Consider the following 17908-nt stretch of genomic DNA (forward strand, 5'->3'; position numbering starts at 1 on the left):
TGCTTTAAGATGCTGTTTTCTATTATTTTCTTTGCAAATGCAAGAACAAAAGTTTTTAACTGTTCTGAATCCTATGACATCTGACAAAATAAAGTCATCAATTTTAAGATGTCAGCAGAAAATAGACCATTTAAAAAGATATACATCTAGTGAAAATATTTTCAATTACTTAAAATGAGTTGAAAAATATCTCATAGATACTGCTTTAACATAAGATTTCCCTGTTCTTTAATCTCCATTATGTAGAGACCAGATATGTAAGGTAAAAAACACACCTCACAATAACCAGTTATTTTACCTCTCTTTATTACAATAGAGCATTGCTATCATGAAAACAGCAGCTGCAAGAATGTTCTAATCCTTATATTTACTAACATCATATCAAGGATGTTATGGATTATGTTACCTAATCCATTACTAAGAACAAATACTGTATTAGGTTTGTATGTTAGGTTTGAATATTCTGTTTTAACCAACCTTCTATGGCAACCATTATTTTTTAAACTGCTGTTATTGATTTTCAAAATATCAGCTGTGATTGCTGAATTTAGAATACTATCTTGTTAAGCAGAGCTGATCAAGAAATATCACAATAGAATTATTGTTGTACCATCCTCATCTTTAAGTAGCACAATTAGCAGCAGAGAAATGCAGTTCATTCATTACAGAACCTTTCAGGAAGTTGATTTTTTCTAATTCTGATTGTAATTGCATTGTTCTAATCTTGTATTATAAAGGCAGCTGCTTGCCTATCATTTGTACTTTCCTCGTTAATCCTGACTCAGTGAATTAACCTTTAATTACCGCTGTTAAAATTGAAATGAGCCTCTTGTCTGACTGGGGCTGCCCCCTTTCAGTGCATGATTCTGATGAAAATTTTTAGGGTCAATGAATATGTCCCATGTCATGTCTGATAGATGCTAAAGATGTGAGGATGTAAATGTTACCTTAGAAAGATGTGATTGCAATTTTAAAGAGACTAATCCTATTGACAAAAATGTTGGATCTTTATTTTCCAAAGAAAATATCAACAAGGATAAAAACTGTGTTTTTTACATTTTATATCAAAAATATTTGAAAGCAGTCTTGTATTAAAATTTGCTATATATGACTTATATGTGAATGTGTGTGTGTGTGAATTATCTAGAAAAATAAGGTAGCATTACTATCCAATTTTTTATGCATTTATGTTTTCTGATATGTATAAACTTTAAATAGAAATTTATTGCTACTTCAACAACTATATTTCCATATGCAGCACTTAAAATTTCTGATGCTGTCCAAATAAGGTGCAAATATAACAATCATAATTCTATTAATAGCTTTATTAGTTAAATTGGGACTTTTTAATTTTTAAAGGATACAAAAATTGTAAATATATTGTATTCCAGCAAAATATAATAGTTTACAACTTGAATCTATAATTCATTTGAACAGAAATCATTGCATCTGACAAAGGGTTTATATGATCCTAATAGCTGCAAGTAATTCTCCTTGTTATGAAAGTTAAGTCTTCTTCAACAGAAGGTCTAGATATAAGGATCTGTGTCCTTAATCTTCTTTATTGTAATAAGACTATGGAACATCATCCTGAATCTTTCATTAGCCTTCATTCCAAATAACAAAACATATCATGTTGCAAATCCCATGATTTGTTACTAGCATCCAATATGAAACTAAAGTATGAAAGCCTAGACCAGCGATGGCGAACCTTTTTTGGCTCGCCTGCCATAAGTGGGGAGCGCAGGGGGGGGTTGTGTGCGGGCGTGCCACACCCATAATGCAATGTGTGACTTCCGGTTTGCTCGGAGGGTCATTTTGACTGCTCCGGAGGCTGCAGGGAAGCCTCCTGAAGGTCCCTGAAGCCTTCGGAGCGCTCAAAACAAACCTCCAAGCAAACTGGAAGTCCGTTCCCGAACTTCTGGTTTGCCCATAGGGCCGGTTTTTTGCGCTCCGGAGGCTTCACAGAAGCTCATGAAGCCTCCGGAGGGCCTCGGGGGGGGGGGGGAGCTCTTTTTGCCCTTCCCAGGCTCCTATAAAGCCTCTGGAGCCTGGGGAGGGCGAAAAATGGCTTTAAAAAGGGTGAACTCAGCTGGCCAGCGTGCGTATGCACACTGGCCAGCTGACAGGGCAGTGCCTCGCGTGCCCTGACAAATGGCTCTGTGTGCCACTTGTGGCACGCATGCCATAGGTTCGCCATCACTGGCCTAGACTTTATGTCATATAGTTGCAACATGCTTTTGACACTTTTTCATCATTGCCATTTGTACCAGGTGGCTGTGCTGACTTAATTTTTAAGATATAGGTTACTTGATACACAGTTATTTTGTTTTTTAGAGCTTTTACCTCAGTGTATGGTATGTTAAAATGTTTTTCTGTATTAATTTTACTGTACATAATTTAGTGTGCCCTTCTATGTCTAATTTTTATAAAGCACTTCTATTTTAAAAGTAAACTATCAGCACCAATCGTATCTGTCAGCTGTAGATCTACCCAATGACAAAAGAATTATAGGTTGATCTAATTTAAACAATAAAAGAACTATGCAGTTTTCAGATAATGAATCCCTGCTCTCACTGAAAAGTTTTGCCTTTAGTGATTTGTCTCCAAACAGGTTACAATATTGGAACGGAGATGGGACTAGGGGGAAATATCTGCAAATAAAATCTTGGCAAAGTGGATGATTCAGTATCAAGATATCCTTGAGGCTTTGGATAGCAGACCAAATTTAATGAAAGATACTGTTTAGCTTTGCTCTTGATTCTACATCTTCTGCTGAAGACTTTCAATGGGCAACATTAACTAAAGTATTAGCAGATTAATTTCTTGTCCTAATTCAAAAGAATGTAGTTTGAGACAGATTAGTCTTTGGAAGCACAAATCAAAATTGATCAACTTTGTTGAAGAAAGCATAGAATTGTGTCCTAATTTCAAAAGGATGTTAACTTGAAATGCATGTTTCAAACTGGATGGGAAAATTGGTCTACTTTTAGTTTCACAAGGAAAGAACATCATAAGATTTCATAGTAGGTTTACTGATTATACTAGAATCTAGTTATGGAATCAACCAGAGAAGAGGTAGTCTTCTCTAACATAATTCTAAGAAGTGCTAGAAGCGAATGTTTGATACAAGCAATATATCAAATAGAAACAACAAGCTCTGTTCTATTAGATTACATAGGAAATTATTTAAAAAACCTAACATAGAAACATTTAATTGTGGCCAAGTCTGTAGTTTGCAATCACTTTTTCACTATTTATTTTCCTTATATTTTCAAGAAATACAAGAAAAGTTAATAATTACAGCTGACATCTTCCTTAAATCATATTTTGGTCATGATCCACCTGATTACTCGAATGCATTCTATATAAGGCCATACTTGCAGAAAGTCTGTATAGGAATACAAATCAGCATGAAACAAATGCAAAAAGATTTTTCAGCTGCAGACTGCTAATAAAATTAGGACCAACCATAACAATTTTTTCTATATGCATCCAAGATAGGAAGCACTTAAGAGAGCTGCTGGATAACAAGGAAATTAAAAAGTACTAAAGGAAAGAAATAAAGCAAACTAAGTATTTTTTTGCATTTATCTTTTTAAATCAGGTACATTAAGAAAAGTATTGTTACAAGATAAAAGTATCTAGCTTTGATAAAGGTAAATAAATAAAATAAAATAAAGTGAATATTCTAAGCCAAGAAGAAACCCTGACATATAGTTCTAGATTATGAAGAAAGAAATAATTCAGGGGTCCAGCTTTGGATTTAACAATAAGGGTGAATGCTTATTTCCTAGTTTAATTATTTTTTGTTATCAAAACTAAGCAGAATCAGAATGCTTCCTTGATCAAATAAGTCAGAATCAACCAAGGTATTCATTGCCTTCATTTGATTTCAGCCATTGTGTGAGAGTTATAGCTTGAAAGGATGACATGCTTTCACCAGGAATCTTTCAATCTTACATAGATAAGCATAGTTGATATTTGACACTATTTGACATTCAGAACATTGTGTATTAGTTTCTTAACATGGTCAAATGGTTCCTATTTCCATTCAAACTTTTCCTTCTCAACATGGAAGTATTTCTAAGGAAAGTGTCATGTCTGAAAGAGTACTCTCTAAATAACTGTGTAATTTAAAAACTAAACTTTTACCATTTCAGATATTTCCCTGTAATAAAGCTAACACATATCCTAAGAATCCAACATTTGTTCCATGATGCACTTCTCAGGTTCCTCTTTCCAATGGCAGTACCTTATTCCATCTGAAAGTCACACCTGAAAAAATTCTTCAAGCCTCATAGTACTTCTGCCTTAAAAGATGGTGAGTTCTCAATGCTGATGTAAGAATTCTGCACTAAGTATTGGATTAGATTAATTTAATGATCTTTTCCTAACAAAATATGACTCTATAATTGTTACAGTTTGCTTTTGCCCCAAATATTTAAACCCAGCATCCTTTCTGCAAAACAAGGGAAATGTTAGAAGGATGGTCAACTTTTTAATACAATTAATGTGAATAAAAAGAAAACTGAGAAACATATACAAGTATTGTGAATTAATAGGAACCATTGGTTGGACATGATGGTTTTCTCTTGTAAGTACACTAAAAAGATTTCACTGTTAGATCTTTTATCCTCTATTTCATACTTTTTCTGTTCTATATTCACTAGGTTCCATGCATTTTATAGACTTTATCACATACAATGTAAACAACAAATAGTGGCACACAAATATTAAGTACATAGGATAAACTAGTTTTATAGGAGGAAAACTACTTTATTATAAATAGTAAATTGCCATACAAATCACAGAGTTAAATAAGATCAATACAAAATCCATGGAGGCAATATTTATATTAGGCCAACCAAAGTTGTACAAAACAACTGGCAACTTGAATGTCAAAAATTCTGTCAGGCAATTTGGATGTGGGAAGAGAAGAAAGGGTAAGAAAAAACATGAGAGATTATATTGAAGTAGTCCCTGTATCAGTCTACATTAGAAAATTTAGTATATAGTAAAATATAGTATAGTATATAGACCTATGTGAACCAATGCTAGAGCATCCATTTCTTCCAACCAGAAAGCCCAACCAATTTTCCTAATTTTCCTTTCCTGAATCTTGAAAGCTTGGAGTGGTGTTTTACAAATTATGTTGATCTAAATAAAAGCATTGTCTCTGTGGCCTTATTTTTTTCCCCTCATAATATTACACCTGTAGAATCCAGACAAACGATCTTTTAAAAAATCAATGTAATAATTATGTTTCTCTTGCAGACTGGTTTAGTACAGGCAGTCTTATGAAACTGTAAAGTTTTGTGTCCGAATTTTAAATTTTAGGTAAGAAGAAAGCCACATATAACTGTAATATGTTGGTTTTATTGTTTTACAGTGAAGTTTCCTCAATGTGTATATATGAACTATTAAATTTAATATAGCATATAGCAGAAGTAAATCCCACTGGATTTCTTAATAAAAAAAACACAAGAGAAAGGCACTCAGTTCAATAGACCAATGCAGCAACTAAGGAATTACTGCTGTCGCTGTCAAACACCCAGAACAAAATTTTGAGTCATAATGTGCTGAGAATAGTTTATGCTTTGGACAATCACTATTGTTTTTCTAAAACTCATTATCTTCAGGTGTCTCATTAGCATGCAATATTAAGTATGTAGCATAATATAGTCAGATTAAAAGCTCTTTGTTAGATAGGAATTCCTTATAAAAGTTGATGCAAATCCTGGTAGGAAAGAAATGGCATAATGTTGCAGAAAATGCTTTTAGTTAAAAAAAATGTAATGCTAATTTATAAAATTAACTTCTATGAATACATTATATAAACTTGAGCATTTTAAACTCAAAACCTGTTGCTGTCCCTGCTTTCCACTTTCAAATATATTAAAGAGAAGAAAAACAGTCCAAATAATAAATTGTTGAAGATACAAACATACTTAAAAGCATAAAAATAAATCAGTTCATAATTACTTACATCAATGACTGAAGAACTTGATAAACTTAAACCTTCTAGGTCTGCTGCTAAGATGGGAGAGAGAATTGATGGCTTGCAAAAGGTAGTAAGAGCTGGTGCAGGGCTGACTGAAGAAAATAATGTGATTAAGAAAAATAATTAAAATTGAATACATATATAAATAAATCATATGACTAAGACTATGATTCTAGGGCAACATAAGAAAATAGGGGTTCTCCCATATCACTTCACCCATCTAGCCCAGTATTCTATGTCACAGGGTCCTGAAAGCACAATCTCAGAATACCAGTTACTCCCTACAAAGTTGTACTTAAGATTTACAGTCTGTGATTTAAAGCCATAAAGACTGATGGCACTAATACCTCTCTCTTCCAATCATTTGTCTTCTTTTAAAATCATCTAAATGCCATCACCATAACTGATAGCTTTTCTGCTCTGAAAATAAATTCTTTTTATTAGTTCTCATTTTACCACATTTAGGTTCAGTAACTATACACCCAAATTCTAACATTCTGAGGAAATTCTACTATATATGACCACATTTTTATGCTATATATGATTTTACAAATTTCTATCATATCACTTTTATCTACTTCTGCATTAACCTAAAGCACCTCAAATGATGTATTTTTCACTGCAAAGAAGGCATTCTACAGTCTAATCATTTTGATTGCCATTTTCTGCATCGTTTCCAGCTCTTCACTATGTTTTCTAAGGTATTGTTAACAGAACTGTGCACAGTATTCCAAGTGGAGTTGTATCATATAATGGCATTACATATGGACAGTTTTATTTGGTCTTACATTTCAGGAAGGTGAATTCTAATTGAATGTTGGGAAAAAACTTCCACAGTGAAACAAATTATCTGGAGAGGTGGCAGGCTCCCCTCAGCTGGATGTGTTCAAATAGAGACTGAACAACCACCTGCCAGTGATGATTTAAGCTGAATCCCGACATTGAGCAGAGCATTAGTCTCAATGGCCTCTCTTCCAACTGTATAATTTTCACTCTTTTTTTGTAATGGTGCAACTTTTATGTCTGAAAATCCACATACATTGTCTACTGCATACTTGTAAATTTGTAATAAAATTTGTGCTGATAATGCTTTATAATATATATATATATAGAGAGCTGAAAATAAACCATGGAAATGTTATATATGGAGAGAGAAAAAGAGACAGAGGGGAAAGAGGAAGGGAGGGAGGGATGGAGAGGGAGAGAGAGAGATTGAGAGTGTCTGACCATTTTTAAAAGCTTGGATTTTTGTACTTTACAATACTTGTACTACAATATAATACAATACAAAGACCACCATAAAATATGTGTATTTTGAAATTATAAGATATTTCAAACAGAAATCTTGGATTCCAACTTTGCTTCTGCTGGTAGGAGAATCCACTCAGCAGAATTATACTAGCAGAAGTGCGGTCAACATATGCCAATTCCTTCTTTCCCCAGTTACCCTCTCTAAGTTTCATATTGTGAAAAATGGAGCTGGCAATGTAAAGTTAAGTTAAGTGTCATTAAAAAAATCTCATTTCCAAGTTTAATATTTTTTGTTCTTGTTCTTTTATTTATAATTGAGGCTACATTTTTCCTAGCATCATCACAGGAATTTATCATTTAAAGTATATTTCTGAATAAAAATATTATAAATATTATCTATATTCTCACTTAAAATGCAACTGAATTATAAAATATATTAAGTCTTATATAGTATATTATTATTACAGAAAGAGAGAGTTTCATATTAACATTTTTAGAAAGAATAATTAGAGATTTGAATATATTATATAGGATTTCTGAAATTAGTTATTACATTGCATAACTTAAGAAAAGGACTCAGTTTGAACATGCAGATATGTTAACATATTTGTACAAGACTATTAGAAGTACCCTTTTTCTAAAAAAAAGATGAATTCAACTAATTTAATTGGCAGGGCCAAATATATATAAATAACACAATTAAAGGCAAATATCTCAAGTACTTACAGTCATCCAAATCTAAGAGCGACATATCTTGTTTAGTAGTTTCTTTCTCTTGCAAATGTTCTGCTTCCTTCTGCAAAAAGCATATGAATGTTTGATGCTTTTTATCACTGTGTAAAAACATTTCTCAGAGTTTTATAAAAAATACATTAACTCTATCTTAACAAGCTTGAGAGAGTAAGAATTCATAAGTGCTGCAATTCCTTCAACACCATAACTGTAATATTATTTGCCTGAAGCACTAGCACAATATTCTTATTGAGTAGTATTACACCATAATGTGAGGCGTTTTTACAGGACTGGATTAATGTTCTACATTAATAACATTGTTGTACTATAAGCTTTTTGTAGGGTTCTAAAAATAATTTATGATGGCTTTGGTCTAGTTTATAAGACATTACATTTTCAATTTCTGGTATCAATGTCTTTTCTTCTCTACAACCTAAGGTTATTTATTTAGTATTCCATAAACTCACATTTCTCAATCCAGTATATTTGAAATACGTTGGACTAAAATTTGGAGAGTTCCAGATTGTCGATGCTTCTGGTGCTTCGCCATTTGAATATGTGAATAAATCAAATGAGAGCTAAAGCCAGATAACAGTGGGAATAAAATTTGATTTTTGTTGGACTTTATAAGCCTCAGAATTGAGATTTCATTGATCAAATATTCAAACTGAACAAACAATCCAGAAGGAGACAGTAAAAAACTATATCTGTATTGCTTCCAAAAAAAATCCCCTATGTGGTGCATTCAGAAAGGCAGGAAGAATCATGTTAAACATTATGATTTTTATCTTTACTTAATAAAATAGCAAAAGACCTAAAATCCAGTAAGGAAAAGTTTTAAACATAAATTAGCCTATCAACATATAAAAAGAGACGAAAAAACTATCAGTTTTTGATAATAATGTTTTAGAGTGAAAAAACAATCAGTTGTTTTTTTTAGTCTGAAACATTATCCTCAAAAACTGTACAGAATTCATTACTTGCAACAGCATACATAACCAGTATCTTAGACTCCTTTGAGAAGGAGAGCAATATCTATAACAAAGATAGAGCAGACACATTTAAAAAATGAATCAATTATTCCCTAGGTTACACTGTAATATATCATAAGAGTATTCTTCTCATGTGAAAATGAGATGGCTTGTCATAGCTTGCCATGAATTCTGGCACAGATTACTTAACAAAGTTGTAACCTATTTGAAGTGTTACAATACAATATACAGTATATCAGGAATATGAAGCATGTTTCCTCCAGGGTTCACCCCGCTTCTGTTGAGATGGCAGACAAAATCCATTGCTTTCTCTATCTAGGGGTATTATAAAAGAAATTCAAAACCACTATCAGTACATTTACATATCAATTAATCTCCAGAATTCAGTAAATATAATCACCTATATTTTGCTGGCTACCATGAATGATTTGCATGCCTAAACCCATATATATCAACATAATAATACAATACAATAGCAGAATTGAAAGAGACTTTGGAGGTCTTCTAGTCCAACCCCCTGCCTAGGCAGAAAACCCTATACCGTTCCAGACAAACATCTTGTCTTGTTTTTTATCCATTACAAATTTAAGTGGAATGACTTGCAATTTTAGGATAATGTGGAAATGATTCTCCCATCATTTCTGTTTACCCTACCAAATCTAGCTGGGAGGATGTGCTCTGGGTCTTTTCCATTAAACAATGTCATCTTGTTGGATATAGGAGTCATTCTTTCTCTGTGACAATGCCAGCATCTCTCTGGTAATCTAGTTGGCCCTGACATTCATCAGGCACTGAAAACCTAATGCTTCATTCCCCAGGTGCTTGGGCCAGGAGGCTGTGTGAATTATCCTAGCAACACTACTTTTTTAAACTGGATCTATTATCTAAACTTTGGTTTAGATTGTGGTTTAGATGGCATAGTGTTGTTTTAACCACATACACCACTCTGAATTATTGTGTGAAGTGTGTGGCCATATAAATCAATCAAAGAGTTCTTTCTACTCCGTGTGCAGAAAGCTAGCTACCATAAATATTAAAATTAAATAACCCTGGCTGCTAACCAGGTTAACATTTGCTAAACTCTGTGGCATATGTTCACTTTGAAAAAAATAATCACTCAAGTTTAGCTAACTAAATTTCAGAAAAAGCAAAGAGACTTAATTACAGTTTAAGTTATTGGTTTAAATGTGGGAATCATGGAAGAGTCCTAGAATATACTTAGGTTTGCTTGTTTTTGGTCCACTCTGAAACATGAAAGCTATAATTAATTATGATTAAGTTCATAAAACAGAATACACAATAAAAAACTTCCTGCTAACATATATTCTGGAAACCAGCTAACATAACATTTCATTAAAAGCACATGTACATATCTATTTCTTTATTTCTTTTGATTAAGCAGTACATAGAAAAGGAGAAAGAAATAGCCCAAGAAATTAAAGTCATGAAGAAAAAGTAGCAAACAGATAACCCTCATTTAGGCAACACAGCTAGGACCAGAAACTCAGTTGTTAAATGAAGCAGTTGCTGAGTGAAACTATACGTGTGCTTATGATCCTACTTCAGGATTATACTCTAGTTCCATTTTCCCCAATGGGCAATTTTTCCACAAACCAGAACACCAGAAACTAGCAAGAGAAAACCCCACAACACTGTAAATCAGTCATATGACTGCAGGACACACAACAACTGAAAAGGTGAACCAGTTGCAACGAAACTTGGTTGTAAGTAACTTTGGAAATGTCTATATCATAACTTCAAACCATTTTAAGTGATCAGTCATAAGATGAGGACTACCTGTACTCCATCTTCAGTAAACATTGTATGAAAGGCTACAATGCATCTACTTTTCTAATTTTTTTTGGTCATTTGTGTGCAATTATTCACTTCACTAACTCAAAACAAAGCAACTTGGTGTTTCATCAGATCCATTTTCCTTTTCCAGATCCATCCAACAATCTTCATATTTTCTGGAAATAATTTGGGTTCTAAATCAACAAGTATAAAAGTTCATGAATACTCACATCCTTAAGCGACAAATCTCTAAATCCATTACAAGTATTTCTTATACATTTATATTAATATACTTAACCAAAAAGCATAAATCCCTGTCTCACTGACTACTCAATCCTGAACTGTTTGCTAAGTATTCCATTTATTCTCAAACATGCTTATTTCCATCATACAGACCTATTACATTTTCAAGTAACTTTTATAATTTGTACAAAATATTCCATAATTTAACAGTTTGCTTCATCATAGACCTCCTCTGAATGCTCATACAATTAACTTGACTTCTCACATTCATATAATTTCTTGGTGAGCTATGTTCTAATCTACTCACAAAGATCACTGGGTGACTTGGGGCCAGTAACTTTCTCTTAGTCCAACCTATCCTATAGGGACATTACAGATAAACATAGGACTTGTGTTATTTATTAACATAAGCATATACTTTGAGCTCTTCTATATAAGGTGAGATATATCTATCTATCACCTAAATAAATAAAACATTCCTTTTAAAATGTTAAATTGTTGCATCATTCTTCTCATTGTTAGAGTTTTTCTTTTCTTTTTCTGCTTTTAATTTCCATCAAAATCAATTTATTTTTTTTTCTTAACCATTCCTTATAATTTAAGAATAGGCATGCGATGGGTCAGTGGCTAAGACGCTGAGCTTGTTGATCAGAAAGGTTGGCAGTTCGGTGGTTTAGCGGTTCAAATCACTAGTGCCGCATAATGGAATGAGCTCCCGCTACTTGTCCCAGCTTCTGCCAACCTAGCAGTTCAAAAGCATGTAAAAATGCAAGTAGGAAAAATAGAAACCACCTTTTGTGGGAAGGTAACAGTGTTCCATGGGCCTTCGGTGTTTAGCCATGCTGACCACATGACCACGGAGACATTTTCAGACAGTGCTGGCTCTTCAGCTTTGAAACAGAGATGACACACCTGCTAGAGTCGAGAATAACTAGCACATATGTACAAGGGGACCCTTTATCTTTAACTATAATTTAAGTGCATTTTTGCATCTTTTCTCTATTTAAGCATTGTAAAATATAATTCTCCAATCCAAATTAGAGAATTATATTTTACAATATTTAAATTGGATTAGAGAATTATATTTTACAATGCTTAAAAAGAGAAATTAAATAATAGTTAAATCTATATTTTCCTTGTCCACAGGCTCTCTCTTGTTGTCATTTCATGCAGTATCCTCTCATTTTTCATTTGCATGATTTCATACTAATGTATTTCCTGCATCAGATGAGTACATCTTTCTCCTATCCTGGCCACTTTTTACAGCATTTTAACAAACTGCATCACTGTTTGGTTTGGTCGCTGCAGTGGCTCAGATAAAAAGTCCATTCAGAAAGTGGTAAGGACAGCCAAGAAGATTATAGGAAGCTCGCTTCCAGTCATTCAATATACTGCTTATGCTATGTGCTTAGAGATCAAAGCATTGTTAGAGACCCTACACACCCACTTCATACTTTGTTTTTGTTGCTTCCCTCTGGGAGGAGGTTTAGCAATAGCAATAGCAGTTAGACTTATATACCGCTTCATAGGGCTTTCAGCCCTCTCTAAGCAGTTTACAAAGTCAGCATATTGCCCCAACAATCCGGGTCCTCATTTTACCCACCTCGGAAGGATGGAAGGCTGAGTCAACCCTGAGCCGGTGAGATTTGAACAGCCGAACTGCTGAACTGCAGTCAGCTGAAGTAGCCTGCAGTGCTGCATTTAATCACTGCACCACCTCGGCTCCTGTTTCAAAGGTTTCAAAGTATTTCTAGCAGGAGTTTTATTCCCTATGCCATCTGTCTGGTAAACTCACAAGATTTGTTTCTCTCGCCGTGTACATGTATACATCTGAACTAGACTATGTTGTTTCTCCATGTCATATATTATATGTGGGTACATGCATAATTTTGTATTTATTTATCTTGTCATGTTTATGTAGTGTATATTAAACCTTTTTAGAGCTGCATGCAACGAAATTTCATTTTAATGTATGCTGATTAGTGTACATTCAAAGTGACAATAAAGTTATTCTAAGTTCCAAGTCTAAGTTTACTCACTTACATGGCACTCTGCAATATAAATTTTACTCTCTTCCAAGCAGTTTCCACATCCTTCTTCTGATCATTCTGTGGGAAGGTTAATTTATTAATACTTCCACAACCAATGCCTATGCTTACTCTCTGTTTGCTCCCATTGGTTTATAGCAAGACCATGTATCTAATTTAGCAATTACCTTTTACGCTAACATACTGTTGCCCATCTTCTGCCAGCTAGGGAGTACAGGTAGTCCTCTACTTGCAACCATTCATTTAGTGACTGTTCAAAGTTACAATGGCACAGAAAAAAGTGAATTATGACCAATAGTCACATTTATGACTGTTGCAGCATTTCGATGGTCAAAATTTGGACACTTGTATTTATGACAGTTGTATTGTCCCAGAGTCATGTGATCACCATTTGTAACCTTCCTAGTCAGCTTCCGACAAGCAAAGTCAATGGGGGAAACCAGACTCACTTAACAACCACATGATGTATTTAACAACTACAGTGATTGGCTTAATAACTCAGAAAATGTCACAATATGGGGCAAAAGTTACTTACCAACTTCCTTTCTTAAAGGGAGTTATGGGCTCAAAAGTTGGGTTTATGTGGTCATAAATCAAGGACTACTACTGTACTCACACATACTGAGAATATTTTTATTTACATTTCAGTTTACTTCTTTTGCAATATATGTGTCACTTTTTGGATGCCAATATAACTTAAAATAAAATATCAAAACACAAAAATATTACAAGCAGGAATAAATATTAATATACAACAGCAAACTGGTGGTAGCAAAATCTAAAATGAAAAGAAATTTAACAAATCTACTTAAAACATTTTCAAATATAAGAAAAACACTGGTAGGAAGGCAATCTGAATTCTAATGGCAGAAAAGTTCATATAGTAGTTGGCTCTAGGAAAAACAAGCATAGTCATGCTTGCATTCATTCCTCCATTTACAGCCTCTCTGCATCACTGAGAGCTTTGACTTTCAGGAAGGATGGGAATGGAACGGGAAAATTGGAATAAAGTAGCAAATGAATATGATATTTCTTCTTGTTCATGGTATCTTTGGAGGCCCTCGACCGGATTGCGCCACTACGGCCCCTCCGAGGCGGCGGATCCCGGAGACCTCCTTGGTTCACCGAGGAACTCCGGGAGATGAAGCGCCGGAGGAGATGCCTAGAGCACCGATGGAGGTCCGATAAGTCCGAATCGAACCGAGCAATGGTAACCACCAGCACCAAGGAATACACCAGGGCACTTAGGGCAGCGAAAAGATCTCACATAGCCACCTTGGTTGCGTCCGCTGAGTCCCGCCCAGCCGCCCTGTTTAGGATAACCCGCTCCCTACTAAATAAGAGGGAAGCGGGGGAACCCTTGCAGGGCAGAGCTGAGGATTATGCCCAATTCTTAGCGGACAAAATTGCTCGGTTTCGGTCGGACTTGGACTCCATCCCTGCAGTTCCAGCCGAGGCACAAGAGGATCAAGTAGACCATCTCTGGGTTGAGTTTCAGGATGTTACCCCCGGGGATGTGGACAAGGCCATGAGGGCTGTAAGTGCCTCCACCTGTGTACTGGACCCGTGTCCCTCATGGCTGGTTACTAACAGCAGTGAGGTGACACGAGGCTGGATCCAGGCGGTTGTTACCGCCTCTCTTCGGGAGGGGAACTTCCCCGCCGCACTGAAAGCGGCGGTGGTGAGACCCCTCCTAAAGAAGCCATCTCTGGATCCAGCTGTTCTTAATAACTATCGCCCAGTCTCCAACCTTCCCTTCCTTGGGAAGGTTGTTGAGAAGGTGGTGGCCTTCCAGCTCCAGCGGTCCTTGGAGGAAGCAAGCTATCTCGACCCCTTCCAGTCAGGCTTCAGACCCGGTTACAGCACAGAAACCGCTTTGGTCGCATTGACCGATGATCTTTGGAGAGCCAGAGATGGAGGACATTCCTCCATCCTGGTTCTCCTTGACCTCTCAGCGGCTTTCGATACCATCGACCATGGTATCCTTCTGCGACGACTGCGGGAGGTGGGAGTGAGAGGCACCGTGTTGCGGTGGTTCTCCTCCTACCTCTCGGACAGGTCGCAGTCGGTGTTAGTGGGGGGGCAGAGATCGTCCCCTAGGCCCCTAACATATGGGGTGCCTCAGGGTTCGGTCTTATCCCCCCTACTATTCAACATCTACATGAAACCGCTGGGAGAGATCATCCGCAGGCACGGGATAAGATACCATCAATATGCGGACGATACCCAGTTGTATCTGTCCGCCCCGTGCCAACTCAATGAAGCGGCAGACGTGATGAACCGAGGCCTTGAGGCCGTTATGGACTGGATGAGGGCTAACAAGCTTGTACTCAACCCAGAAAAGACCGAGTGGCTGTTGTGCTTCCCTCCCAAAGATTCGACCAATATTCCATCACTCAGGCTGGGGGGTCAAATTTTACACCCCTCAGAGAGGGTTCGCAACTTGGGAGTCCTCCTGGATCCACAGCTATCTTTTGACCACCACCTGACGGCTGTGACCAGGGGGGCATTCGCCCAGGTTCGCCTGGTGCGCCAGTTGCGACCCTACCTGAATCGGGAGGCTCTCACAACAGTCACTCGGGCCCTTGTGACCTCTAGGCTGGAATACTGCAATGTGCTCTACATGGGGCTGCCCTTGAAGAGCATCCGGCGACTTCAGCTAGTCCAGAACGCGGCCGCGCGAGTGATTGTGGGTGCACCTCGGTTCACCCACATAACACCTATCCTCCGCGAGCTGCGCTGGCTACCTGTCGATCTCCGGATGCGCTTCAAGGTGCTACTAGTCACCCATAAAGCCCTGCATGGTAGTGGATCTGCGTACTTGAGAGACCGCCTTCTGCCAATTACCTCCCTGCGACCAATTAGATCTCATAGATTGGGCCTCCTCCAAATTCCATCGGCCAGCCAGTGCCGGCTGGCAACTACAAGGAGGAGGGCCTTCTCAGTAGTAGCCCCGACCCTTTGGAACGAGCTCCCCGTGGAGATTCGTACCCTCACCACCGTCCAGGCCTTTCGCACAGCCCTTAAGAACTGGCTAGCCCGTCAGGCCTGGGGACAAAGATAGCCGCCCCTCCCGAATGATGAATGAATGTTGCTTATTATTTTTACTATATGTGTCTACGTCATTGTTTGTATTCCCTTCCTGATTTTATGTGAGCCGCCCTGAGTCCCCTCAGGGAAAAGGGCGGCCTACAAATGTTAATAAACATTCAAACATTCAAACATTCATTCAGACTATAGGAAAAGCTTGAATTCAAAGATAGAGCACTTTTTTCACATGTTGCCAAAAGACATAAAGGCCTCACTAGCATTTGGAGAACTGCCGAGCCAAATGGAAAAAAGGCTGAAGTACTTCAACAGCAGATTAAAGGCATTAATGAGGAATTATAAGCCAGTGCCCCATTTTGAACCAGGAAGCTCTCAATATGAACGGCCAACCAACCAACCATTTCCAAGAAAGTATTTTTCCCCAGTCAGACATTTATTGGAAACCTACCACAAAGTGTATGACTCTGATAGGAGTGGGGGAGAAGGGGACATAATACCATGGATGAGCCTGCTCATTTGGGGCTATTTCTTTTAATAGTCCCTAAAACTGCCACTTGGAGCTGAGTTAGCCCTTCTGCAGAGTTTTGATTTGTGTTCTAAAATGAACTAGCAGGCAGTTGAATGTACAAAGTGCTTTATAATCTATTATTGAGTCTCCAATTCTTCCCACCCTTTATTTTATTTTTACAAATAAAAACTGTGGCTACAGCATTCTAAACTTGCCAAGCTTATTCATTATTTTTTAAAACTTAAAAAAAAAAGTAAACCCAACACACTTACCAATGCTGACGTTCTCCATTTACAGGAACTTTAACTGAAATTGAACTTAGAACACTAATATCTCTGTTCTCTCTTTAAAATTACAATCCAGATAGACATATAAAATAAACATGTTTCCCCCTTAGAGAAGAGAATGCAGCCCATAGCTGAATGCTAAACAAAGAAGTTAAGCCATATCCCATCAAACATTTCTCTATTTTCAATTCATCTTGATAATAGAGACAGAACCTGGGTAAATGCATATAGGAGCTGAAGCAGGAGATTTCTCTTGCTCAATGCATAATTCATGTGCTCCGCCTGCAAAGTGTGTAAAATGAGAATTTCACACCGCAGCATGAGGCATGGAACTGCAGAGAAGAGGCAGATGAAATCATATTTTTCAGTGCGAATTCTGCTTCTTATCCTTCCAATATTTATACAAAACCACCATTGACAAACCAAATGCACTGACTGATCACCTACTGTTTCCATTGTGTTAGCAGTTGAAAAGAGATCAGGCAGAAAGATAGACAATTTGTTTTTATATCTTTTTTTAAACAGTGAACCAGGTTTTTAACAGTTGACTGACTATACCAAGCTTGTATAGATGGCCAATAGTAACTACAAAGACTTTTATTTACCTGTGCATTATAGTCAAATCTTAAATTCTTTTTTAAAAGTATGTGATTATACATTTCAGTATTTTATTTTTTCCAAATACTTTTAAAGGGTTTTATCTTTATGTAAAGAGCTAATTTAAAAGTTACATGTCTACTGCACTAAACTAAAGGCAGTGTACTATCCACAAAAATTCCATATCTAACCTTGTTAAATGATTTTTAAAGGTATTCGTATTTTGCTCTAAAATGTATTTTAAAAATGTACTGTACTTGAATATTTATAAAGAAAGATGAACACTAAAGGGAGCTAACAATCATTATTTTAAACAAAAAGGGTTTTAAACCACAGTTTCCTTACAATCACTATTTTCTCTAAATAGATGTTCTATTTTTTATTTCCACAAAGTAATTTTACAT

General features: G+C 36.4%; 1 protein-coding gene across 2 annotated transcripts in view; it reads right to left on the bottom strand.

The window, feature by feature from the left end:
* AP3B1 (adaptor related protein complex 3 subunit beta 1) overlaps window positions 1-17908 on the bottom strand; it is a 145343-nt gene that overhangs the window by 47675 nt on the left and 79760 nt on the right. For both annotated transcript variants that reach the window (XM_032213308.1, XM_032213307.1), the window contains exons 21-22: window positions 7982-8051; window positions 5990-6096 (exon numbers count right to left, since the gene is read on the bottom strand). In XM_032213308.1, the coding sequence (XP_032069199.1) occupies window positions 5990-6096; window positions 7982-8051 (177 nt within the window). The remainder of the gene's footprint in view (window positions 1-5989; window positions 6097-7981; window positions 8052-17908) is intronic.

The sequence above is a fragment of the Thamnophis elegans genome, chromosome 3 (genome assembly GCF_009769535.1).
Source record: "Thamnophis elegans isolate rThaEle1 chromosome 3, rThaEle1.pri, whole genome shotgun sequence".
NCBI lineage: Eukaryota > Metazoa > Chordata > Lepidosauria > Squamata > Colubridae > Thamnophis > Thamnophis elegans.